Source organism: Gymnoscopelus braueri (genome assembly GCF_963280865.1).
Source record: "Gymnoscopelus braueri genome assembly, chromosome: 16".
NCBI lineage: Eukaryota > Metazoa > Chordata > Actinopteri > Myctophiformes > Myctophidae > Gymnoscopelus > Gymnoscopelus braueri.
This window is the reverse complement of record NC_137616.1, coordinates 31,251,521-31,278,545: the sequence shown is the minus strand read 5'-3', so window position 1 is coordinate 31,278,545 and position 27,025 is coordinate 31,251,521. Positions and strand designations below refer to the sequence as shown.

Genomic DNA, 27,025 nt, shown 5'->3' with positions numbered 1-27,025 from the left:
TCTTAAATACCAGGTCTTATGACTGAACTTAAGACCTGGAGGCGTGGCCAATGCCGTTTGGCCACTCAAAATAGTGAAACAGCATTGGCCATGCCTCTAGGTCAGTGTTTATCAACCCTGGCAAACGTCCCAATTTTGGTCCGCGAGTACTGCTGAGGTGTTCCGCGCCGTTTGAAGAAGGTGTGAACCCAGCCCCTCGAGAACAATAACATGGGCTCAGGCTGCCGCTGCCTTAAAGGAGAATTCCGGACATTTTAAGTGTTATCTTTGATGTGTCGTTACTCACCCTAGCTAACGCTAGTTGCTTGTTTCTCTCCCAGAACCTGGCAACTTGGTGTTGCCATGTTGAGAAACAAGCAACTAGCGTTAGCTCGTTCGTCATTAGCGGTAGCCTCTCAGGAACTTTCACTGCATGTTTGACTATCATGAGACTCCACAATGAGTAGTAGTAGAGAAAAAAATAACTTTGCATCGGTTATAATAGATGAATTTCCCTATGACACGCGCTCCCATTATGACAACGGAGGGGGTTGAAAATATGACGACAGGGGAATCTCTGGAATTAAACAATGCCACTGTTTACGTCGGTAGGTGAGTAACGACACATCAAAGATAACACTTAAAATGTCCGGAATTCTCCTTTAAACTCATAGTCCGCTGCGGACGGACACACAGCCAATCGACCCTCGCCCATAGGAATGCAAATGTGTGGCTTTGTCTTCATGGGGCCATCACATGTACTCCCCTGGCAGGTACTCAGGGATGAAAGTGCCGTGGGTCTGAGCGGGCCGATACGGCGTTCAGCAGATCCGCCAAACCGCGAAGAAGAGGGGCTGTCAAGCCCATGTTAACCTGCCGCATGTCCAACAATAAAACACATACAGGCCTACTAACGTTAAATCAACATAAGCGTTCGTTTTCTTATAAAATGCTTCTAAATCGCTCCAGTGTGTTTGTGTCAACATACAGAGAGAATCTCTCGCAACTTCAAGCCGCCGTGCCGTCAATATAATATAACCGGAAAACTCGCCCCAATACACGCTCGCCCCCATTTCTTTTCGCTGACCAGCGGTTCTTGTACTCCTGTATTTGTTTTACTGAGGATAAGGTTAGAAATACGTTTACGGTTAGCCATATTATTAGTTTGACTGAGGTTACGTTTAGGAATAAGGTTAGGTTTAGGCATAGTTTAATGAGGTTACGTTTAGGAATACCAGGTGAATATCACCGGATTTCCCCCGGGGTGACTGTTTTGGGGCGAGAGTTTTGGTGTTCGTCTGTAGTGGGCAACAGCACATGCGTCCGCAATAATGCTATCAGGATCAGATTATTAGATATTATTATTATCAGATATTAGAAGTGTATTGGGTACCAAATATACTTACCAAAGAAGTTTTACTCTGGGAAGGTTTTCAGACTCCTCCATTCATTGCACTCACCCAAGTGTATATATTTGTAGGCCAAAGATGTATATATTTGTAATGGTCAAGGTTTCTTTATACCTGCCCAATAATCTCTCTCTCTCTCTGTGTGTGTGTGTGTGTGTGTGTGTGTGTGTGTGTGTGTGTGTGTGTGTGTGTGTGTGTGTGTGTGTGTGTGTGTGTGTGTGTGTGCGTGCGTGCGTGCGTGCGTGCGTGCGTGCGTGCGTGCGTGCGTGCGTGCGTGTGTGTGTGTGTGTGTATATATATATATATATATATATATATATATATATATACCGTATATCTAGGTGTGCCCTGGGATCTTTTGGCTAAGCCAGGTGTGCCTTGGCCCAAAAAAGGTTGATAAACACTGCTCTAGGTCTTACAACAACAATATTCATTAATTCTGTTAACTTCTTTCACAGGGAGGGAAGTGTCATTGCAGATTGCAGAGTGATTGCAACCTCTATCCAGAACTCAAAACTAACTGCTCTGCGCAAAAATATTTTCACAAAGATAGAAACAGACCATGGATACACAATAATACGTGAAGGTAAGAATGATATACCTTATTTAAACATTTCTATTTGCAAAATATTAACACAAATAGTCCCTTAAATTATTTTAAGTTATTTTATTATTGTTGGTGAGGGGAGTGTCAAAAGTCTGTCGCATAATCACAGAGAACACTTTCACAAAACTATCAATGAAAACATATCTTGTGTTTTGTGAGTCCAGTGCTGGAGTCAGACAACCTTTTATTTCTTTCCTTAGATGTATGTAGTTCAGATGAGTTTGGTGATGGAAAGGTTGGGGACGTAGTTACAGAAGAAAGTTGCAAAGCTGGTGAAGTGGGAGAGAGGACAGCAGTTTGTAAAGAAGATGGAAACTGGGATCTTAAAGAAGACACGTGCGTCCTGGAAGCGATTGAGAATCTGTTTGTTTTGTCTCAGGTAACACACTGACACTTAATAACCCGTAATCACCGCCTACAGCTTGTAGTTCTGCTATTTTCACTGAATGTTCACCCCATAATAGGTATGCTAGAGTTGTTAAATGCAACTTCATTGACTGGAGACTTACAGTCAATGAACGCAGCATCTGATTAGAGACAACTGTAAATTGGGTATGTTGACAGCCTGTGCCAAAGTTCCCATACAAAAACACTGTGAACGAGTTGTTCACATATGGGAACAGCGCCCTCTGGTAATGAATACAGAAGCTTCACATTAACTCCCTCGGACTAATCCCATTGGTCCTGTGGGCCATCTGACGCATTTCCGAAGTCCCTCCCCCAGAGGCAACAAAAGGACCCGGAAAGACCGAAGTCTGCCTTTAGTGCCTTATAAACTAAAAAGCAGGCACAGCCTGTCTAATCTAGTGGGGGGGAGGGCCCTGACAGACCGAAGTCTGCCTTATTCATCTAAGGCCCAGACGCCTGCCTATCGTACACTAAAGTACAGGGGCATGAACAGATCCTACGGCCGTTCTATGCACCTACCCACCTTCAGGTGGAAGCCACACCCAGGACTGCGTGCGCCATGGAAGACGCGGCCACGTCCAGGCTGTAGAAAGCAGCGAAAGTCGATGGAGACGCCCAACTCGCTGCTGAATAGACACACCTCTGAAGAGGGCCCAGGACGTCGATACACCCCTAGTAGAGTGCGCTCTCAGGCCGTCAGGCACTGGGGCTCCCCTACTAGTGTACGCCAGGCGAATAGCCTTCACAATCCAGCGGGAAAGCGTAGACTTAGTCACCGCCTTTCCGCTAGGTGGTTCTTGGGGATGAACGCCGGGTTGGGCTTAAGAACAACCCTACTGTTATCACCAGCGAACCTTTTGCACTCCGGAACCACCGATAGGGCATGTATATCGCTCACCCGTTTCGCTGTTGTCAGTGCAACCAAGAGTACCGTTTTGAGCGTGAGGAACTTTGGTTCCACCGCCTCCAATGGTTCAAAAGGAGGACGAGAGAGTGAGTCGAGCACCAGGACCAAGTCCCACGTGGGAAACAAAGACCTTGAGACAGTATGTTCACACAATGCGCCCTTCATGAACTGGCACACAAGTGGTTGTTTCCCTGGGGTTTTCCCATCGAAACCAACATGGTTGGCCGAGATGGCCGCCAAGTATACTTTGATCGTGGAGAAAGTGTTTCCCAGATCCAACCTATCCTGTAGGAAGGTCAGGATGTCTGCGACCGAAGCCTGGAACGGGACCACAATCGGGGACCGCTCCAAACACCACTCCTCGAACACACCCCACTTAGCTCCATAGACGGACCTAGTGGAGTGTGCCCTAACGGCCTGAATAGTAGCTACCACCCTAGGTGGAAGTCCAGGCGCAGTCAAGTTTTCCCTCTCACGGGCCAAACCCACAGATCTAGGTCTGCAGGTCTGGGATGATGAATCTCGCCCCCCGCCTGCTGCAGCAGGTCCGCTCACAGCGGGAGGGGCCAAGGTCGCTCGTATAGGAGGGGAGCTATCTCCGACCTCCAAGTGCCCCATGCTGGAGCCACCAGCAGCACCATCAGGCCCCGGAGTCTGATCCGTTCCAGAGTGGGGTGGATCAGCTCCAGCGGAGGGAACACATAAAGTAGCCCCCCCGGCCACTCGTGCGCCAGGGCGTCCAAACCCAGCGGAGCCTGGCCTTTCATTGAGAAAAACAGCGAGCATTTCGCATTCTCCTCTGATGCAAACAGGTCCACCCGGGGCCGCCCGAACCTGACCCAGATCTGGTTCGCGACCGCGGGGTGCAGAGACCATTCTGAAAAATGAGTCTTGCCTCTGGACAGAAGATCGGCTCCCCTGTTCAGAAGTCCAGGTACATGAGAGGCGTTGATTGACTCCAAGTGCGTGTTGCACCAAAGTATCAACCTCCGTGCCAGGCCGTCCAAGGTAGGAGACCGCAGGCCTCCCTGCTTGTTGATGTAGGCCATGGTCGTGGTATTGTCCGTCTTGACCAGAACGTGACATCCACTAATGTGGGGGCTGGACCCGTTGCAGAGAGAAAATCGATCCACGGAGGACGCCGTGAACATGGCTCTGCACTACGCCCTACACCATCTGGACACTGCCGGCAACTATGCCAGGATCCTGTTTGTCGATTTCAGTTCGGCCTTCAACACCATCCTACCATCTATCCTGGAGCACCAGCTGTCCTTGCTGCAAGTGCCTGCCTCCACCTGCAGGTGGATTACGGACTTTTTAACCAACAGGTCTCAGCATGTGAAGCTGGGGAAGAGCATTTCCAGCTCCAGGTCCACCAGCACCGGTTCCCCGCAGGGCTGTGTCCTGTCCCCACTACTGTTCTCCCTGTACACCAACAGCTGTGTTTCCCTCCACCCGGTCAAGCTCCTCAAGTTTGCAGATGACACCACCTTGGTGGGCCTGATCTCCAAGGAGGACGAGTCGGCCTACAGGAGGGAGATCGAGCGGCTGCGTAGGTGGTGCAGCAGCAACAATCTGGAGCTAAATGCCCAAAAGACAGTGGAGATGGTGGTGGATTTCCGGAGGAACGCAGCCCCTCCCCCTCCCATCATGCTGGGAGGCACCCTGGAGAACTCCGTGGAGTCCTTTAAGTTCCTGGGCATTACCATCTCCCAGGACCTGAAGTGGGAACTGAACATCATGGCCCTCCTGAAAAAGGCACAGCAGAGACTGTTCTTCCTCCGGCAGCTGAGGAAGTACAGACTGTCGAGGGCTATGATGACCCGTTTTTATATGGCCATCATTGAGTCCATCCTCACCCACTCCATCATCACCTGGTTCCCCGCTGCAGCTGCAAAAGATCTCGTCAAGCTGCAGCGGGTGATTCGTTCCGCAGAGAGGGTGATTGGCCGTCCCCTGCCCTCCCTCAAGTCCTTGCACGACTCCAGGGCGCTGAGGAGGGCAAGAAAGATCATGGCTGACCCCTCCCACCCTGGCCATGGCCTCCTCACCCTGCTCCCCTCTGGGAGAAGGATGCGGTTGCTGAAGGCCACCACAGCACACCACAGACTCAGCTTCTTCCCCTCAGCTGCCAGGCTGCTCACTGAGTCTGGCTTCCCTTCTCCCCCGCCCCCAAGGGTCACTGAAACTTGACACTGGCAATGACGTTGCACTACTGAACACTATTACACTTTATATTTATCTATTTTCTTGCACGGTGTTGTTTTGTGTTTGTTGGTATTTTATGTTATATGTGAAAAAAGATCGAAACACAATCATGTAATTGCCAAAGCAAATTCTTATGTGTATTACACAATGGCTAATAAAGGAATCTGAATCTGAATGTAACTCGCGATGCGAATACCTCTCTGCCTCAGGGGAGCTATCGCTGCCTGAGTGCATTTCAAGAACACCCTGGGGCTTAAAGACATTCCAAACGGGAGGACCAGGTATTCGTACACATGACCCTCGAACTCGAACCGCAGGAATTACCTGTGCGGCGGGTAAATAGGGATGTGAAAGTAGGCGTCCTTGAGATCCACCAGTCGCCCTGACGGACCGAGCGTAGTAACGCCGCCGCCGTCAACATTTTGAACTGGAAAGTTTTCAAATACCTGTTGAGAGCTCGTAGATCCATGATGGGACATCATCCTCCCCCTTTCTTCTTGACCAGGAAGTATCTCGAGTAGAAACCGAGCCGGCTTTCTCCCGGTAACACTTCCCGTACGGCGTTCTTGCGTAATAGGGAGGCAATCTCCTCTCGCAGCGTCAATGCCGCTTGACCACTCGCTCGTGACAAAAGTACTCTGTCGGACATGGGTGGAAAACTGCAGCCTGTACCCCTGTGCTATTGTACGAAGCACCCAGGGGTTGCCGTCGCATTCTTTCCAACGCTCGATGTGTATTGACAACGGATTGGGGGGGATTGTTATTGTGGTCGTACTTACATGAGCCGCCATCTTGGCTGCACTCGTTGGCATGACTACCGTGTTTGTGTACTGGCTGCGCACATGGGAACGGCCATTTTTATTGTCAACACGTGTCTGTAAGCGGGGGCCGCCATCTTGGTTAGCGACACGTGTTGTCCAGCGGAGGCGGCCATTTTGGCTGCCCCCGCTGTCATTGCGACAATAGTTTGACTTTGTTTTACCTTGTGGCGCCTCCTGGTGGATCAAGGAAAATTTTGGCATGACCCATTTAGCATGTGACGGTTTTGGCCCGCCACAAAGCCTTTGTTCTGTCCGGAGACCACCATGTCGTGGTCGCCGGCTCATTTCCATTTCGGCTGTTTTTTGTTTATTTTTTTTGTTGTTTTTTAATACACAAGCATTTACCGGTGCTCGGCGAGCGATCCTCCGTCGCTCCGGTGAAGATCTCCTCCTCTTCCTCGGTGACCCGTAAATGAGGCCCGTGGCCACTAGATTCAGGTGCGAATCCCCCGTCTGGGGGGAGAGGGAACCGGGGGAGAAAACTTCCCTGCTCTCCATGCAGGGAGTGACAGTGTCATTTACCCCGCCTGGCACCGCGACCCTTGTTGGAGCCTCTCTGGCTGGGCCTGTTTTGCGGGGGGCGTGGGCGGTCGTCCTCCCTCCGGTCTCGCTGTTCTCTGGCAGCAGGTGGAGCGGAGGAAGAGTGGGCCTGGCGAGCTGGGCCGTCCTGCCGGTTCAACGGCCTGCCTCTGTCCGGCTGTCGTGCAGGACGGGACTGGGGTCTGGGGGGAGGTGCCCTGGATGGAGCTTGGATGCAGGAAAAGGCAGCCTCATCCTGAGCTTTCCGCCGTGTGGCTATCCTGCAGGTATCCCATGGCGCTCTGGAAAAGATTTCCTGGGGTAACTTTTAGGTTCAGCAGGTTCTTTTTATCGCCATCGAAAGGTGACGTGGTCGAGCCATCGTGCTCTCTCGTGGGTGACGCAGAGCCCCAGCACTCCCCAGCACTCTGTGGAAGGCTGATCATCTCCTGAGTAAGGCGCCGCATCTCGGCCAGCTGCTCGAGTGTGGCGGCGTCTCCCGCCTCGCTCAGAAGTACTTTTAGGGAGCCCTGTAGAAGAGCGGCGGCGTTGAGAGCCCTGACGCCCGATGTCGATGCCTTGTAGATGGCTTTTGTGGCCGCGGAGCCGGCAATGTCCTTCTCGTTGGTGAAGATAGGGGGGTCTTTCACCGTGGAGAAAGGTGTCTTCTGGCCACGAGGCTGGCTGTGGAGAAGGGAGAGGGCCAAGGTGCGATCCATAGGTGGGGGGGGGGGGCGAGGCCCAGTTCGCCCACACCTGCACAGTCGCTGTCGAACCGTAGCCTTTTGGGATCAGCGTCGGGGGCCGTAGGAGCGTCCCATGACGAGGAGAGGGCTGCACCGAAACCCTTCGCCAGGGGAAGCTTGCTTTTCCTGGCGACTTTTTCCTCCACTGAGTCGAGACCCTGAAACTCCGAGGTGTTAGCGGGGGTCTCGTTGATCTCGTCGCCCGGCCACTTGAGGCCACACCTGACGGTGGCTGTTTTGTAAAGCTCCAGCAGGGAGAGCTCACCTCTTTCGGCCGGTGGGGGGGCACTATTGTTGGCTGTAATAGCCTCAGCGTGAACAATGGCAGTGTGGGGGGTCCCCACTGGGGGTGGGCCAAGGGCCGGGGGTCCGCGGTCCGCAGCGTGGGTGTCATGCAGGACGACCTCCCCGTCCCCTTCGACTCCGTCGACGACCAGGTAGTCCTGTTGTGCCGGTTCTTTCTGGTAGGAGGCTAGGACGTCGTCATCAGCCTCATCGTCCCCGACGAGACGACACTCCCCGGCGTGGAAGAGTAGTGGGAGGCCGCACGGTGCTCGGTGTGGCCCCCGGGTGGGGTGGGGAGGGGTCCACGAGGGGCTCGGTATCTTCGTAGACTCCCCTCGTAGAAGAACGAGAGCGGGGAGCTTGGTTAGGCCTCGACCCGCTCTCTTTGGAGGATCGGTGCCGCTCTGGTGGTTCCAGAGCCCTTGCGCAGTCGGCTGCTGCTGAAGTGCGAGGCCGACGAGAGGTGTCCTCCCAGCCGGCAGCTAGTCTAGCAGGTCGAGGCATCTCGGATGTAGCTCGTAGGTGGCGTCCTCAGCGTGGGCGAGACCCACGCAGTGGCTGTGTGTGTCCCACTCGTCCAGGAGCTGGGGGGCAGGAACGGGAGCCGCACCGCCGCAGTGGGAAATCCATGCTGGTCTCCCGGTGTTGGCGGTCAGATACGGCGGGACGGCGTCGAGCCATGGAGAGGAGGTGGCGAGCTAGACTAATAGCCGCCACGAGTTGAAAAGGCTAACTAGGCCGCTAGCTGCTAGCGGTGCTAACAAAGGGCTAAGTTTAGCGTTTTTTTAAAGAAGGGCTGTGCTTTCCTCGTCCGGAAAAAACACAGCAGGGATAGGAGGGAGAGAAGGAGGTCTGGGGAACTCAGTGGACCGAGAATCCTACCCGTCGCTTTTGAGTTTTGATGACCCGCAGATCTCGTTCTTTTTTCTTTTTGATTTGTAGATTGCGTGAAGCTCCTTCACCGTAGGCAGAAGGAAGCCAAGAGAACGAACTTCCGCTTTCCGGGTCCTTTTGTTGCCTCTGGGGGAGGGACTCCGGAAATGCGTCAGATGGCCCACCGGACCAATGGGATTAGTCCAAGGGAGTTAATGTGAAGCTTCTGTATTCATCGCCAGAGGGCGCTGTTCCCATATGTGAACAACGAGAGAGCAATGTAGCAAAACTACCAAACCGTTTGAGTTTCTTTGTTCAGAGACAGACGCAGATACATAAAAAGAAGTGATTACAATACCCTGCCACACACCACTGCAGGCAGGTTAACTATCTAGCTGATATTCATGATGACCATTCAGATTTCTATGACAAAGTGTTAACTTGATTGTATATACCCGTTTACTACTACAGTGCTACATACTGCCTTTTATATCTCAGAATCTACAGTCTCAGACCGAGGAACAGGTTTCAGAGTTTCTGGGAGAGTTAAGCTCAGTCACTGAAGACAACACTGCGGAAGTGGTTTCATCAGCTGCCAACATTGGTGCCATTGTTAGCATACTGAATAGTGTGGCAAATACAAGTATACCAATAAATAAAGAACTTATGACGGTAGGTCAACTATTATACAGTATTATTTGTTTATTTTGTGTCAAAGTTACATTATTGTTGCATTTTAGTATATCCAAAAATAGTCCCTGGAGAGCAGATTTATTTATACAAACAAAATTCAAACATTCATAACATGTTTGGCCATTGTTGACTTGATTATTCAGGTAAGTTCAGTAATGTTTTAATAACTGGACATAACGTAAAAAATAAATGTAGTTATATACACAGTTTTTGTATTTCTATTTGAAAAAACAACATTTTGTACATGTTTTTTTTCTCCTTACTTTTTTAGGATATCCTGAAAACTGTAAATGTTCTCGTATCTGATGCAGCAAGGGAGCAATGGAATGTTTTAAATGACGACGCCACTAAAAGCAAAGCCTCAGATAGAAGAAATGCTACTGCTGAACCTCAAAGTGGCTCAAACTTACTGAATGCTATTGAAACAATAACCGGTAACCTGGCCAATGACTCTTTTGTAATTGAAAGATCGCTCATTACCTTGAACAAAACCACATTCACAGGCACCTACAACAATGATCTGAATTCATCTGTTGAGATAGACATACCAGTATCTAACACTCCTCGCAGTGCAATCACCACTGTGATATTTGCCTCAATGCATAATGTCCTTCCCGCAAGAAGCCCCACCAACAATGACACAAATTCCACTGTCATCAATGGAAATGTGGTTCTAGTCAAGACTGAAGCCACTATCAACAATGTGTCATTCACCTTTGATATTTTCAATGAGACTCTGGGCAATGAGACTCTGGGAAACCCTCAGTGCGTCTTCTGGAACTTTAGTCTCTTCAGTGGTCTTGGCGCATGGGACAGTGAGGGATGTGTGTTGGTGAGCCATGCTAATGGAACTGTGACCTGCAACTGCAACCATCTCACCTCCTTCTCTATCCTCATGTCGCCCTTTATTCCGTTTGACAAGGAATTTCTTGTCTTCCTGGACTACATAACCTACATTGGAGTGGGCATATCCATTGGTTGCTTGGTCATATGTCTCATTATTGAAACAGTCATCTGGAGAAAAATAAGAAGGAACACCACCTCCTACTTGCGACATGTGTCCATCGTCAACATTGCTGTGTCGCTCCTGATTGCAGACATTTGGTTTATTATCGGAGCAGCCATTTCAGACCCAGAGACAGACAACGTACCAGCATGCAATGCGGCAACTTTCTTTATCCATTTTTTCTACCTGGCTCTGTTCTTTTGGATGCTGGCATCAGCTTTGCTGTTGCTATATCGCACAGTAGCCGTCCTGGGGAATTTGTCAAAAAAAAGCATGCTAGCTATTGCTTTCTCTCTAGGCTACGGAGCACCTCTCATCATCGCCATTATAACCATAGCCGTAACTGCACCCGATACGAATTATATCCGAAGAAACGGAGTCTGCTGGCTGAACTGGGACCCTTCCAAGGCACTATTGGCGTTTGTCATCCCTGCCCTCATGGTAGTGGCCATAAACCTCTTGATCCTCATTGTGGTGATATACAAAATGTTGAGAAGCAGAACAGTAGGAGAATCGTCGCGGTCTGAAGAGCGGCATGTCCTGGTGACCATCGCTAGAAGTTTGGCTGTGCTAACGCCTTTTTTCGGAACTACCTGGGGTCTGGGAGTAGGAACCATGGTTTCTCCACACGACAAAGGAATCCATATTGTGTTTGCAATCTTTAATTCACTACAGGTATTTGACACATAGCAGTTAATATTATGGAGTAACTTATGAATATGGAGTAAAGTTTATGGTATGAATAACACCACGCTAGTAATGTTCTTTAACAGGGTGTAACACTTTACCTGACAATGTTCAATATTACAGTAACTGTGTTTTAAGGACATTTTGTGTTTGTACTTAATTCTAATCTCTCAAATATGTACTAATTTCCTAAGGTACAGGCGTTTATTTATACTGCACATACAGTATATTACTCTGTAAAGACATAATTATGATATTTTGATATATGTCAGTACACATGGTAACAGCGGCATGAGGCCATTGGAAAGTAAAGTGTTACACAGTTAATCCTGCTTTTTAACTGATCTCAATGTATCTTTACAAAGGGATGCTTCATATTGGTGTTTGGAACACTGCTGGACAAAAAGGTGAGTACTGTGTATGGAAAATTGCAATGAATGACTCTCTGAAAGCCTTTACACTACATCTTTTTACCACATGCCCAGTCTTTATTTTCCCCGTGGGAGAGGGTGATTACAGAACCACAAGGGTAATAAGTTGTGGTGTGACTATTTCGGTACCTAACGATTCCAAACAGTTTTGATTATTGGGGTCAAGATTCGATTCAAAATCCATTCTCAATTGAAAATAGATTTTTGATTTTTGATTGACTCCCGGGAAGTGTCCTTCAGGTATTTCTTCAATGTGCACGGGCAGCACACACACTTCCTCAGCGTGATAATATCATTGCATGCGTTTGCTATCTAAAAGTACCTGAAAGACACTTCCGTGAGTGCTGGCATTCTTCTGTTTTAGCTCACTGATCTGCACAATCTAAAGCAGTGGTTCTCAAAGTAGGGACCCGGGGCCCCCAGGGGTCCTTGAGGGGGTTCCATGGGGGTCCCCAGCAAACTTTGTTAATATAGCCTCGTAGGGTCCTCGGGTCCTTTTAACCCGGTTTAACATTTTCAACATGAATTAAAAGTATGTAAACAATTTTTGTTCTCTATGAAACTTCTTCTATTTGCCTTATTTACTGTACTAAACATGTGATATGAAAATGAAATTTTTCATTTTCATGAAAATGAAAATGTTCACCCGAGTTTTTAGCAATACAAATCATGTATAGTGGTCCCTGTCACCAAATATTTTCAGATGGGGGTCCGCGGTCACATACATATTCATTTGGGGGTCCTTGACATTGAAAAAGTTAGAGAACCACTGATCTAAATTGAAAGTACCTTGTGATTGCTGAACTGGCACAGTGAGCGTCCTCGCTGCTAAGGAGCTCACCATGTCAATCTTGGCTTCCAAACACGGCTGTTGTGGAGGCTTTGGTCAAATAAAATAAATAAATTGTCACCCGGCATTGAATATTGCCCTTGTTACTTTACGCGGCGAGGAGAATGATAACCTCTATTTATTTCAGGGCTTTAGATGTATTAATTTCTGATCTCACTTTTCTGATTGTATTTCAGGTTCGATCAGAAATTAAAATAAAGCCAAGTTCTGGTTCAGCTACAAGGGTAAGAGTTGTTTTGTCTGAATCGCTATTCTGTGGTGAACAGTGCATCAGTCGCATCTCAAATATCTGTATATTTGGTTTTCCTTTCAGAGCATCCCCGAAACCATGTCAACAGGACTGGGCTTTTTCCGGAATTGGAGAAGAGGACGAGGTATGATATCCTACATTAAAATTGCCTAGAGGGTGGGCGGTCGGGCGGGTGGGCGGACCGACGGTGAACGTCACAAACGTAACATGCAGACACCTTGCAAGGTGCACCGTTGGTCCGATCCGCACCAAACTTGGCACAAACACTGGTCCACATGTGGCCTCTTGGGGCCACGTTAAGGCCCCGGGGGCCACAGGCACAGTGTTGCTCAAATCTGCACCAGACTTGGCACAAACACTGTTCGGGGGTCTGCCATGACAACAGGGGCCACGTTGCTCCAATCATCACCAAACAAATGCTGTTCAACAATCTGCCATGACATGACAAAAAAAACTAAATTGCACAAATATGGGGCACTACAGCAGTGTTACAGCTGTTTCTAACATTTCAAATGTCCATAATTCTGTGACCATTGCTCTGATCAGTGCAATATAGGGCTGGATAGGCAGCCTGAACATCTAGTTCAGGTTAAGTTATAATCACTTATTATAACTTAACTGGCACTCATGTCAGCGTGAGGAAAATTGGCACTTCAAATGTAAGATTGCATTTCTAATTCCTTGTTCACATCAACGGGCATTGGGCATAAGTGCAGCCAGAAAATAGCAACAATGCTAACAATGATTCAGTCATTTTGGTTTTATGGTTTATAAAGGACAAAATGCAGAAAACATTTCCTGCATTTCACAAGAATCTAGGGACGAAAATATAACAAAATGAGATAGTGTCTGGCTCGGCTTATGTCTGGTACAGTATATCTTTTAAGATGTTATCTTTCCTCATGCATCACTTGTTCCATTGCTGTACTAACATGTCCTGTTCTCCTCTTTTTTTTAATATCAGGTTACAACGTGACTGGTGCAACATCTAGCAGTACTGGTGCAACATCTAGCAGTACCGGTGCATCCGAGTCCTTTACCAACAGTTAACAGCACAGCAGGCGATCAACATAATTACCAAACAAGCCAGATGGCTCAGGAGTCACAGAGAACAATAATTCCTCAGTCTTTCACCGTGTCTTTGTATCTGGGGCATTGTCTGCAAAATATTGATTAGCAGTGCTCATATATACACTGCTCAAAATAATTAACTCATTCAGTGCCAGATTTATTTCTGGCTGTGATGTCCCAGTACCAGAGATTTTTCAATTTATCTTAGATTTTCAAGTAGTCACAGAATATTTATCTAATAGTATGATCGATCCCCTGATGGGTGCTAATCACTGAGGGTTGCACTGGTTTCACAAATGTCAACGAGGTCATCGCGACCTCGTTGACATTAATTGTCTGCCTTTGAAAATAACATGTCTGGGCCAAAAATACATAGTAAAAAAAAAGTACACAGGAGCCGAGATACAGCCTTTTTAAGTAATACGTTAAACAAGAAGTGAATGGAGCAGCAAAAAAATTTGCGGTAAAACACGTCAAACACGTCAATGGCACTCAATGGGAACACTTTGATCCCTTAAATTAATACTTTTGAGCAGGTTTTTTTTCTTTTCTTTTCACATTTCTTTGAGCAGTATATATACAATCTGTGTGTGTGTGTGCGTGCGTGCGTGCGTGCGTGCGTGTGAGTGTTTCTTCTGCGCTCTGCCATTAGGCCAAGTCAGTACCACCGCACATTTTCTTCCACAAAAACATATTATGTTTTATATTTTTCTTGAAATATTTAACTTAAATGTTATAATGGAAGTTATTGGGGCTCAGATTGGGCTGAAACTGAGCCCAAATTTGAAAATGACTGACATCATCAATATGATGTCATTGATATGCCAGATATCATTATAAAAGCATCTTCATTGTCATCTGTACAAGGTAGTTTTTTTCTACAACAAATTGCCTCGTCCTGGGGACTTGGTGACATCGGTGATCTGTGATGTCAGACGTCTATGACGATGATGTATGACTCCAAATTTGGCTAAGGTTTCAGCATGATCAAGGCCCCTTTGACTTCCATTATGAAAGTAAAGTTACATAAAACATGTTGAAAGGATAAAACATGTTGAAAGACAATAGTGGATGTTCTGTGGTCTACTGGCAGCGTACATACAAAGTTTGGTTTCCGTCCAACTGTTTGTGTGTCCAGATTAGCACTGAACACATACACACATACAGACCCTGTTGTGATAGACAGCTAGCTTCTTGCAGCACTACACTGCAGGCAAAGACAACTGAGTTACTGTCTGTTTAAATGCAGGATGTTCCAAATAGCAAATACGATGAGCAAATAGTTTACATCAGCGTTACTAAGTAAGTTGTCTTTCCAGAGAGAGAAAGAAAGAGAGACATGTCATTTAATAATTATAATATGGTGCCCACTCCATTGGGGTATTTCTTTTGTCATTGTATATTTGAACATACATGACATTTTGTCCCATGCATTTACTCATCCTAACTCGTAGGATGTAAATACAGTGTTTTTTTTTTATTTTTGTATTTTATTTCACCTTGTTTCTTTTTTGTTGCAGAAATTGCAGTGCTAAAATGTTTATAAATAAGATGTGTTTATAAATAAGATGCAAAATGGGTTTGTTTTAGTTTAATTTGCCTATCAAATCACTTACTAAAAGGCAAATCACAGTGGCAAATTTAGACTTCAACAGGGCCATCAGTAAGATCTAATATTAAAGGTAGGGTAAGTGATATTTTTGGGTTAAAACAAAAAGTATTTTTTTTAAAGGTTTAAGCACTATATTCTGATAGTAATCATTGCTAGAGAGTGTTTGTTCAGTAACAAGAGTCTCCCCGTCTCTCCAGCTCTTCAATAAACAGAAAATACATTTTCTGGTAGGTGTCAAAATCTCAGCCAATCAGGAGAAAGTACCCATTTTTAAGCTTTATTTTTATAGTGTTCCAGTTCTAATTTTGCCTGCTCATTTCTTAGTGTCATCACTTCCAATTTCACTTGTTTAATCTATATCCTGATTGAGTTCTCTATCCTGATTGGATAAAATTGGAAACGAAACTGAAACTGAAACGAAAATGCATTTTCTGTTTTATAAAGAGCTGGAGAGACATGGAGACTCCTTATATGGACAGGACACTCTATAGTAACGAGCACTATCAGAACATAGACCCATTTTGCAATTATTTGAATAATTGCAAATCACTTACCCTACCTTTAAGCAAACTGGATGGTGTCGGACAGTGGGCGCCTCAGCAATGAATTGTTGGTTGCTGAGAGACTGCTCATTGTGAATTAAATTTAGACCAAACTGTCATCAAAGTCACTGCAGAAAACGTCACTGCAGAAATTGAGGGTCATTAACCACTTTCACCCTGATGTCCCTACTTTGGGCATGTTCTCATACAGTATGGGTTTATTTTTCCATGTCCATGTTCAGTGCAGAAAGGTCTAGCTTAGTTAGAGTTAGCCAGCTTTGTCCCCCTGGATGACTAAATATAAATAAATGGTGGTAATCATAGAAAAAACTGTTACCTTTAGGAATGCACAGGCCAAATTGATGAAATGGTTCTTTAAAACAGAAAATGGTTATAGAGCAAATGAGTGCCATTAGACCCAAGGATATCAAATCTCCTGCTGCTAGACCTTTTATGGAAGCTGGTCTGTGATACATACAGTAGTTATTGAACAAGTTAGGACATCTCAAAGAGGTGGTGATTTGGACTCTAGACTCCTTCAGAGTGAAAGCAGATGGATATTTCATTCACAGTCTGTCAACCCTGCATGGAGGCATGAATGAGGACCTCTCCCTCCAGCGCTTCCTATGAATCTCTTTTATATTTCATGGTTAGATTATTTTGTGATATCTATATAGGATAGGAATTGTCCCCCAAAATATGTTTTTGCTCATGATAATCTTTACTTTTTGAGTTGGACAGGGGATAAAGTATTTTTTCTACTATACTAAATTGATTTTCTAAGAGAGAGATATTTAATTTTTAAAGCATGTTAAATAAGAACTTTCTACAACCATGTATTTTTGTATTATATTGTGGTCAGTCACTGTGGTATGTATGAGGTGATTTCTTCCTGTTTAGAGCAGCTTTTCTACGTGATGAGATGTGTTTTCCATGTATTTTGTTGTTTGATGTATAATATATGTAACTTTGGAGTCTTTGATTTGTATATGAGGTAATGTTGTATTATTTTCCCTGTAAATGCCAAAGTGATGAACTTGCCATGCCATCCCCGATGATTCTGATCATGAGCACCTGGGTTGGTCTATATGAGAAGCATGTCAGTCGTGGTTCATATGACAATGATGATGGTCACATGACCGAAACGTTTGCTGCACTTAGAGCACTTTGAGTACTTTATTGAGCATGGAAAAATAAAGAGAAATGTAGTCTTGAGTTTTTCTTAAAGTTTTTTTTTCTGCAGAATTACTACATTTTGATACGTGATGTTTGGATCAGTTTTGACGAAATGCATCAAACAACTTGTTTCTCAAGAAATAAGTTCTTATATCACTATGTCATGCACACTGAGATCTGGAGAATAACTCAAAACATCTCTGAATGTATTATTTGAATGATGTCGAAACTTGGTTAATGAGGTCATACTGTAGAACTCCACTAGTCTCATCAGCTGTATCAACATGAAGTAAAAGATACAGTACAGTAGTTACATTGCTGGAACATTGCATCCTGTGTTGCTGTTAATAGAGTCATGTTAAATAAAAGTGCATTGGTTCACCAAACACTTAGAATCCTACTATGTTCACCACACTGCTTTCACATTCAGCACTGCATACAATTGTCAAAACGCAATGAGTACAGTCTCTAAACCAACATTAACATACATACTGTACATGTTCTGTATCTAAAATATCTGAATGGGTACTTTGTCAGACTACATTTAGGAACTAGAAAAAGTGCTCCTCGGAGCACAGGTCCCCGCCAGGCTAGGTAGGTTATTGTGGGCCAGCAATGTTTGGAATTCAGTCATTAAAGAGGTGAGTGGAATCACTGTGTTCATGATTTGAGGCATTTTGTTCAAAACAAGCCACTCCTGCAAACTTTAGATGTCAATCTTAGCCAATCCGGATGGAATATGAAAAATCGACAGATCCGCGTTGATCACATGACTATAGAGATAATGTGTACCGATTTGAGTAATGTTTGGACAAAATATGTAACAAAAAAAATGTTTTACAAACATCGGCCTCCTGGTGGCGCTATAAAACGCTGATGTGAAAAATGCAGGGCAGAGGTATTACCTTGGCCTCTAGGGAGTGTGCGTGGAAAGTTTCACGCCGATCGGTCTAGTTGTAGGTAAAATCGCGAATTGGCCTGTCATAGCGCCACTGTACTGTCCTTGCTACGTGTACATTAGTGTACATAGTTAGACAGTCAGCCAAACTCCTTTCAAAATGACATGGGAGTCAGGAAATAGCATCCAAGCTCCTGTGTTTTATTGTCCATCAAGAAATGGAGCAAAACTACGAAAAATAAAGAAAATGACAGGCTGTAACAAACAAGCAAGCAAGCAGGTGAACACTGAGCTAATCTACTCAGTGAAATCTTAATCTACCATAGCTAATGTAAAATAAATCAATTATGCATGAAATACGCTCTACAAAGTTGCATACAAATCAGAAACTACAGTCTCCTGTCATAAGAAAAGGAAAAGTTCCCACTTACAGACAATGCTGTGACTATGGTGAAATTAGGAATTGCAGAGCACATACATAATTAAGAGCACATATACGCCTGTGTGCTTCTCCTAATCAGGACAATACAGTACACCTGTTGTATAAAATACATTTAATGGCCAGTAGGTGGCTCTGGCAACACTTGCCATTAGAGGACAGAACAGCCACACGGCTGATTTGAAAAATGTAGGGTGGCATTTCTTCCTCGGCCTAGTGGGAATGTACGTGCAAAGTTTCAGGGCAATTGCACACTGTGTTCATGAGTTGAGGCATTTTGGTCAAAACGGACCACTCCTGCAAACTTTGGAAGTCAATCTTAGCCAATCAGGATGGCATATGAAAAATCGGACGCAAACTCAGCTTCCTGGTGTCGCTATAACAGGCCGATCTGAAAAATGTATGTTAACCAAGTTTCCAATTGATTTTTTTGGGGGGGGAAACCTCCCCCGACGCATCAAGATCAGTTTCTTCTCTGCGACTGTGGAGTCCGTTCTCCTCTATGGCTGTGAATGCTGGACACTAAAGCAAGCACAGAAGTTCCTGGACGGGTGCTACACCAGAATGTTACGTGTGGTACTGAACATCAACCAGGACGAGCACATTACCAACAAGCGTCTGTACGGGGCACTACCAAGCCCCCAGAACCCAGTGGTTTCATTGAAGCCAAATGGACATGCTGGCCATTCATGGTACTGCAGGCCTGGGGCCTCAACATGAACGAGCGAAAACGGTTTCGACCAATGGGCTCGACTCACGAGCGTGCGCAAGTGCTTGCGCAGCCCGGGGCTGCGCGCTTCTGTGACGCAAAACGCGTCACCTCTGTGATGCAAGACCAACTCAGCAATGGCGACATCAGGAGCACGTGGCAGGCGGTACACACCTTGACAGACTGCAAAACAAGAACCAGAAGCGAGGTGAACCCGCCTGCCTCCCTCCCCAACGAACTGAACACTTTCTACGGCCGGTTTGAGATCAGCCCCAACCGCGGCAGCCAAGCGGGGCCATCAGCAGCACCAGCAGAGGAGAACCCTCTTATCATCTCGGAGAGAGAAGTGCGTACAGCCTTCGCACGGGTCAACATCCACAAGGCAGCCGGACCTGATGGGATTCTAGGCCGGGTCCTTAAGGCATGTGCAGACCAGCTGGCGGGTGTCTTCGCTGACAACTTTAACCTCTCCCTCTCCCAGGCTGTGGTCCCTGCAGGGTTCAAAATGTCAACCATTGTGCCCATTCCCAAAAAGGCCAAAGTGACATGCCTGAACGACTGGAGACCTGTCGCTCTCACCCCGATCGTCAGCAAGTGCTTCGAGAAACTGGTGAGGGAATACATCAGCTCCACGCTACCTGCCTCGCTGGATCCGTGGCAGTATGCATACCGCAAAAACAGATCCACCGACGACGCTATTGCCATGGCTCTCCACACCGTCCTCTCGCACATGGACAACAAGCTGCTGAAGGACAGATATGTACGTATGCTGTTCGTGGACTACAGCTCAGCATTCAACACCATTGTCCCAGCAATACTTGACAAAAAGCTCAGAGACCTAGGGCTACACCCAAGCATGTGCGACTGGATACAGGACTTCTTGTCCAACCGACATCAGGTGGTGAGAATGGGCAGCATCACATCCGACCCCCTGACCCTCAACACCGGAGCACCCCAGGGATGCGTGCTGAGCCCTCTCCTCTACTCCCTGTACACGTACGACTGCATAGCCACACACGTCTCCAACACCATCATAAAGTACGCGGACGACACGACAGTGATAGGCCGAATCGTCAACAACGACGAGTCTGACTATAGAGAGGAGATCAACTCACTGGCACTCTGGTGCCGGGAGAACAACCTCGCTCTTAACGTCGACAAGACCAAAGAACTGATCGTGGACTTCAGGAGGCCGCGGAGAGACCATGCGCCCATCCTCATCGACGGTGCTGTAGTGGAAAGGGTCAGCGAGTTCAAGTTCCTCGGCGTACACATCGAGGAGGACCTCAAATGGGAGACGCACACCACACACGTGAGGAAAAAGGCTCAGCAGCGACTGTACTGGCTTCGCCGCCTGAAGAAGCTCGGAGTAGGACATCGCATCCTCAGGCTGTATTACAACAGTTCTGTTGAAGGCATCCTAACAGGCTGTGTCACGGCCTGGTACGGGAACTGCACTGCCCGAGAAAAGATCAGCCTACAGCGAGTAGTGCGATCGGCAGAGCGGATAATGGGAGACGAGCTCCCAGCGCTCCAGGAACTGTACAAAAAGCGGTGCGTGGTCAAAGCCAAGCGCATCATCAAGGACAAGCACCACCCAAGTCACAAACTGTTCAAACCCCTACAACGACCGCGACCGGGCAAGGGGCTCTACCGCAGTATCAAGAGTTCCACCACCAGGTTTTGGTGCAGTTTTAATCCGGCTGTTGTCAGAATGCTGAATGAGGCATAAGCCTTGTTCAGCAGCCTGACAACAAGCGGCACTGTCCAGCTGGTCGCAGACTTTTTTTTCTGTACAGCTGGTCGCAGACTTTTTCTGGCTCTTCCTGAACACACCTGTGGATTATACCAGGGACAAATGACTTGGAATTAGCTCCCCCTCGGACATACCTGTGGACTACACCAGGTACAAATGACTTTTTGTTGCACTCCCTCATGGAGCTACTTGCGGATTATACTAGGGTCAGTCCACCCTAGGTGGACACGCATTGACCTTTTGCACCTTAATCCCATGTATAACGCACTGACTTTTTTTTGTCTTTTTATTGTGCTCTTTTTTTCTCTAAGCACCTTAACGTCCATAAGTATATCATGCACAGCAGGGGCGTAGCCACGGGTGGGCATAGGTAGGCCTGGGCCCACCCACCTGGCTGTTGTGCCCACCCAAAAAAAAAATTGCCATTCATGCCACTCACGCACGCGCGCGCAGTGCCCACCCGCAAATGCCCAGGCCCAGCTGCTGCCATTCTGGCTACGCCCCTGATGCACAGTATAAGTATATATCATGCACAGTATACATTGCTGCTATGCTCAGGCACCTTAGTTTTTATTATCTCAGGTACTTTGTAAATATGTAGATAACTTGTCTGGCCTTCTGTTGTTCTCTTGTTTTTGATCTCCTTCCCACTTGCCCCCCACCCCTCTTCTTCTCCCCCCCCCCCCTCTTCTTTCTATGGAACTAACATTGCGATGGGAACGATGTACAAAAACGAATTTCACCCACTTTTTTACCTTGTAAACCTGTGATGTGACAATAAAACTGATTTTGATTCTGATTCTGAACTGGGGCCCATGATAGGACGCCCACCAAATTTCCAACCCGGAAGAAGGGGTGATTTAGGCCCATGCGCTGGGTGAGCAACTCAATGCAAGTGGATTGGAGGAGATTTCGGGTGCCCTCTCTATTATTTTTAACTCTATGGGCACTACCAAGTGTATCAGAAAAGATAGCAGTCAGGAGGATGAGACTAGCCGGCCACTGCCACCAGCACCGAGAATTACCGGTCAAAAAGCTCGTACTGTGGGAACCAACACACGGGCATCGATCAAGAGGACGTCCCACACCTACCTACGTGGATGTACTAGGAAAGATGCTGGTGCAGAAAGCACAAAGGAGCTTGCCAGATGTATGGAGAACCGAGATGACTGCAGACTCCGATGGAGGGCTCGTCTGAGGACGACATAGAGAGAAATAATGAAAATAGCAGATCTATAAGCTTACAATGCATCACAATGCAATGCATTGTGAATTAGTAGATCTGCCATTTATTGCTGTACAACACATTATTTGGCCTTAAGTGGTTAACAAAATGTACCCCTCCAGCTCCCTGTTTTCTTTTACAAATTACCACGTCTCTAGAAAATCAGTTTGTTACTGCATGCCCATGGTTGTTTAAAGTTGTTTTGGACAGGACAGGACATAACCATTTGGTCGTGGAATTGTGTACAGCAACATTAGAATTTGACAAAAAATAGTTTTCAGTTCTAATGCGTTTTCTTAGCATTAATTATTGAAAACATGGCTGTTGTCAGCATTTAATTGTCAATTAACTACTATGAATAAACACTACACTGGGTGGGTAGGGTTGTGACAAGCATAGACTGACGTTTCTGGGTCATTGCTGAAAATGTTTGCGCACCACTGTCTTAGGAAAAAACATGAATATCGTCTCGTGGAAACCTCATGTCCAAAACTGTTACTTTTCAGGATTCAAATTCCAAGATAGCAAAAGAAACAGATCTACAAGCTCAAAAGGAGTCGTTTCGCGCCGCGTTTCGAGCTTGTGGATCTGCTACTTTTTATACTTTTATGTGATGCTGCAGTATGATCAAGTAGGGCATTCATTTACGAAAAAACAAAAATAATATGGAGTATGGAGATAAGAGGTTCCTGTCCGACAGCAACAATATACTGTATTAACTGTTATGGTATGATAAGAACATTGTTATGGCATCATCAATTAAAGGGACAGAGAGAATAATAAGGGGAATGTAATCTAGCACAGTAAATGTATTCCAGTAAATGACACTAAATGATTATGTAAGAGGCGCCACAATTCTGGTAATAACAAGTGCCTATTGGCAAGGACAAGGGCCTGTTAGGAAATGACAAATATCTCCATCTGATGGAAGGTGTACCGAGGGACCCAGGTGGACCTCACCAGATTAAGAAGTACGTCCTGTAGTAACAATGGGATGGCACATCGGGTGAAGGGCATAGCGTGCCAAACTAAACATGGTGGGAACTAGTGGACAAACATGTTTGAAATCCACAACATCACATAGCTTTACTGTCTGTCCATGCTGTAGGCTACGGCTAACACCGTTTCCTAAGGGACCAGTCGAAATTTACAGAAGGGGGTCCCTGGAGGAAAATAGGGGAGGGTCATGCCTTTCTAATTTTAGTATAAGGGAGGGTCAGCTAATTTTACTTTGAATCCAAGGGAGGGTCATGCAATTTTGAATTGATAAAATAGTCAGTTTTTTATATACATTTTTAGTGCAGCAGAACAGTGGTCAATGACCCCTCTCTATTTCAAATGATACGAAGGATTCAAATCCAGTAACACCTAGGTCTATTTAGAATCAATGAATTACATACACCAGGTAGGTTACAATGACCAATTTATAACTGGATATTCATAATCATTTGAAGTAATTCTGTGAATATGATTAATTTGGATCTATATGGACAGTTGTGCATAGATGCCAGCTTAGCTCCACAAGTAAAACCAGAATCATCAGGCCATAATTGATAGCCTAATTGTTAAGACTTAGACAGGGGTATGGGCTCAATTTAGTGCCAATATTATTTTGTACTTGTAAAAAGATTTTGTATTTGTAAACACATTTTTTATTTGTAAAAAAAATATTTTTATTCGTAAAAATAATTTGTACTCGTAAAAAAAATATTTCTATTCGTAAATAAAAGATTTGTATTCGTAAAAAAAAGATTTGTATTCGTAAAAAAAACGTTTTGTATTTATAAGCAAACGATTTTTATTCGTAAGATAAAAATGGGTCAAAAAAAAATATTTTAAACTTTTTTTTTGGAGGAGCTAAAAGTGTGTTTTGAAGAAAATTCAAAATGGCGGAAAATCTATCCTGACGCAAATGGGCGAGTTGCGTCATGACCCAAGGAATCTAGGGGAAAAATAATATTTTACGACCTACGGTTCAAAAGTTATAGGCCAAAACGTAAAGGGGGCTTTTATAGCGCCACCATGAGGCCGACTGGTGTACTTTTATTTTTGGAACCTCCCCTCCAAGTCTTGTAACTCTAGCCCTTACAGTTTCTGAGAAATAAATACGAAATCGAGTTTTTTCATTTTCCCATTAAAGTGGATGGGGAAATTTAATGCACTAATAAATTAATATCAATTAAACTATGTAACCAATCTCTTAGCAAAATACACGCGCACGATTCCCGGTGAAGCCGGTCATTTTGACATATGGCATGTGGGATAATGAGTGTCCTAGTCTCACACTCAATCAAACTCTGCAGCCGCACTGAGGCCCCCTGACATTACCTGTTTGCTTTCTAAACTCGATCTAGCCTTTGATTGCCTTTCAATAAAACCATATTTGATAGACATAGGTATCACCTACATGTTACTGATTATAGGGAATGTTATATTATTGTAATCCGTTGTTTATTTCCTGAGCAATGGAATTTTGTTGCAGCTAAAACTCTTGGGGTTGCAACATGGCAACCCCGTTTGCCATGTTGCCATGGAGACCTATGGAGCTTTATGATTGGGTAGTGGGAAAGGCCTCACGTGATTGGCTCAGACCCGGAAGTGCAGAGTGCCAAAAATAAAGTTTTGCAACTTGTAGAAAGTTTTGCAATCTGTAGAAAGTTTTGCAATCTGTAGAAATAGTTATTTTTTTTCTGGTCACAATGTTCATTGTAAATATAATTCTACAATTACAACATGTTTAACACATGTTACAAACACACAAAAAAATATATATAGCAAAAAAGTTTAGAATATTTTTTTTATGGACACATTTTTATCTTACGAATAAAAATCTTTTGCTTACAAATACAAAACTTTTTTTTACGAAAAAATATATATAGCAAAAAAGTTTAGAATATTTTTTTTATGGACACATTTTTATCTTACGAATAAAAATCTTTTGCTTACAAATACAAAACTTTTTTTTACGAATACAAATCTTTTTTTTACGAATACAAATATTTTATTTACGAATACAAATATTTTTTTTACGAGTACAAATTATTTTTACGAATACAAAAAACATTTTTACAAATAAAAAATGTGTTTACAAATACAAAATCTTTTTACAAGTACAAAATAATATTGGCACTAAATTGAGCCCATACAGGGGCCATTTTCGAATTGCACAAGTACAAGCAAGCACATGCTTGCTTGTACTTGTGCCAATAAGGAAATGGGCACATTTCCTACTAATGATGACTCAACCAGGTAAACCGGTACAGTTTCCCTTGAAATTCTAACTGCCATTTCTGTGGAAGTATTTAAGGGAGGTTTTAGTACATCAAGGTAAATACAGGCTTTTATTTGATGTATGATGACGCATCAATGTTGTCAGTTACTTGGAAGTCGGATGTCTGACTCGGAGTCGGATGTCACATACACACTATGCTGTGTGCGTGTGTAAAACTGTCATCCTTGAGTTGAATTTCCTTTCTGTTGTCACGCACATTAACAGTATCCACCATCGATAAAATAAAATATAATACACTTTCCTACATTACTAAATGCATGGTCAGGGACCACATGCAAGACCTCCACGGACCACCAGTTGAACCCATGATGTAGGCAACAGTGTAGTCACCGTAGTTAATAACTATGAGATTCAATGGGTTTCCCACATGTAAGTTTAGAACACATCGGACATATTATCAGTTTTAAATGTCATGTCATGTCATGATACATACATGATGTTGGGCATATGATATCGATATGATACATTATTAATGTTCTTTTCTCATGTATCATCAACATTGGCCATCATCTTTAGTTTAAAATAAAAATTATAAAGCACAAAACTATTACAAAGTGCTTTGTACACACAAATAAATACATTTGTGCAAGCTTAAGGGAGAAGTGAAGTTCTCACTAACTATTGTGACGGCCCCTTGGCCTTAGATCTATGTCTGAGTTCCTTGAGCTCCCCTCATTAGTGGGGAATCCTGCCCACCTGTGTGGGGTGATTGCTCACCCTATAGATGGGTTTCCGCGCGACGTCATCACAGAGCAGAGTGTGCGATCTGCGCATGCGGGAGGTAGAACGACCCGGAAGTGCCATTCACTCTATTGTTATTTTCGGGATTTAGATAGGCATAATGCTGCTATTATAGGCATAATAGGCATAATGCTGCTATTATATACAGACAGATCCAACTTCCGACAAATCATTTTTATTGAGTAAAGAAGATATAACAAACTGCATCATTTAATCTACTTTCATTAAACCCGGTGAAGACCATTTATTTTATCAATGTGCAATGGCCAGAGCTGCTGCGGGTAATAGCGCCCTCTACAGGCTCTTCCCTCCACTGCGCGCGCATCATCCTCTAATGTTTACAAACGGGAAACCCATCTATATAATGGGGCATGAGCCTTCACTCTGTCTCTCCCCTTGGTTTGGTTTGGTTGCTTTGAGTTGGTTGTTTGCTTTGATTACTTTGCTTTGAATTCTCATACATTCATACACTGGCACACATCACTGATCTATTGATAACTTACTTTATTTAGTTGATCCTAATTACTTTATTTACTATCTCTTTTTCTAAATAAATATACTTCTTATTGAAACCGACGTCATGTGTGGTCTCCACTTTGTCTACCTTTATTCTTGGTCATGACAAATGGGGGCTCGTCAAAACAAATTTGGACTTGTTAAAAACAAATTTGGTCATATGGAGTGGAGTATCACACATGGCAGTTTTTTTTTTTTGGAGGGCATTTTTTTGGTTTAGTTTGTTGAAATGGGGAGGTTTAACTAATCCTTTTGGGTTCGTTGGCTTGAGGTACACGGATAACGTAAGCTAAAATTTGGAGTGGCATTAGGTAGAACTGGTTCTCCTCGGGGGGGCAGCAGTCTCTAATAGAGAGTCTGTTGCAGTTT

The 27,025-nt window shown here is 44.9% G+C and overlaps 1 protein-coding gene across 1 annotated transcript in view; it reads left to right on the top strand.

Moving 5' to 3' along the window:
• LOC308103855 (uncharacterized protein) overlaps positions 1-27,025 on the top strand; it is a 164,163-nt gene that overhangs the window by 60,538 nt on the left and 76,600 nt on the right. The window contains exons 20-25 of the mRNA XM_080454047.1: positions 1,847-1,974; positions 2,196-2,374; positions 9,261-9,434; positions 9,727-11,136; positions 11,514-11,555; positions 12,606-12,653. Of these exons, the coding sequence (XP_080310173.1) occupies positions 1,847-1,974; positions 2,196-2,374; positions 9,261-9,434; positions 9,727-11,136; positions 11,514-11,555; positions 12,606-12,653 (1,981 nt within the window). The remainder of the gene's footprint in view (positions 1-1,846; positions 1,975-2,195; positions 2,375-9,260; positions 9,435-9,726; positions 11,137-11,513; positions 11,556-12,605; positions 12,654-27,025) is intronic.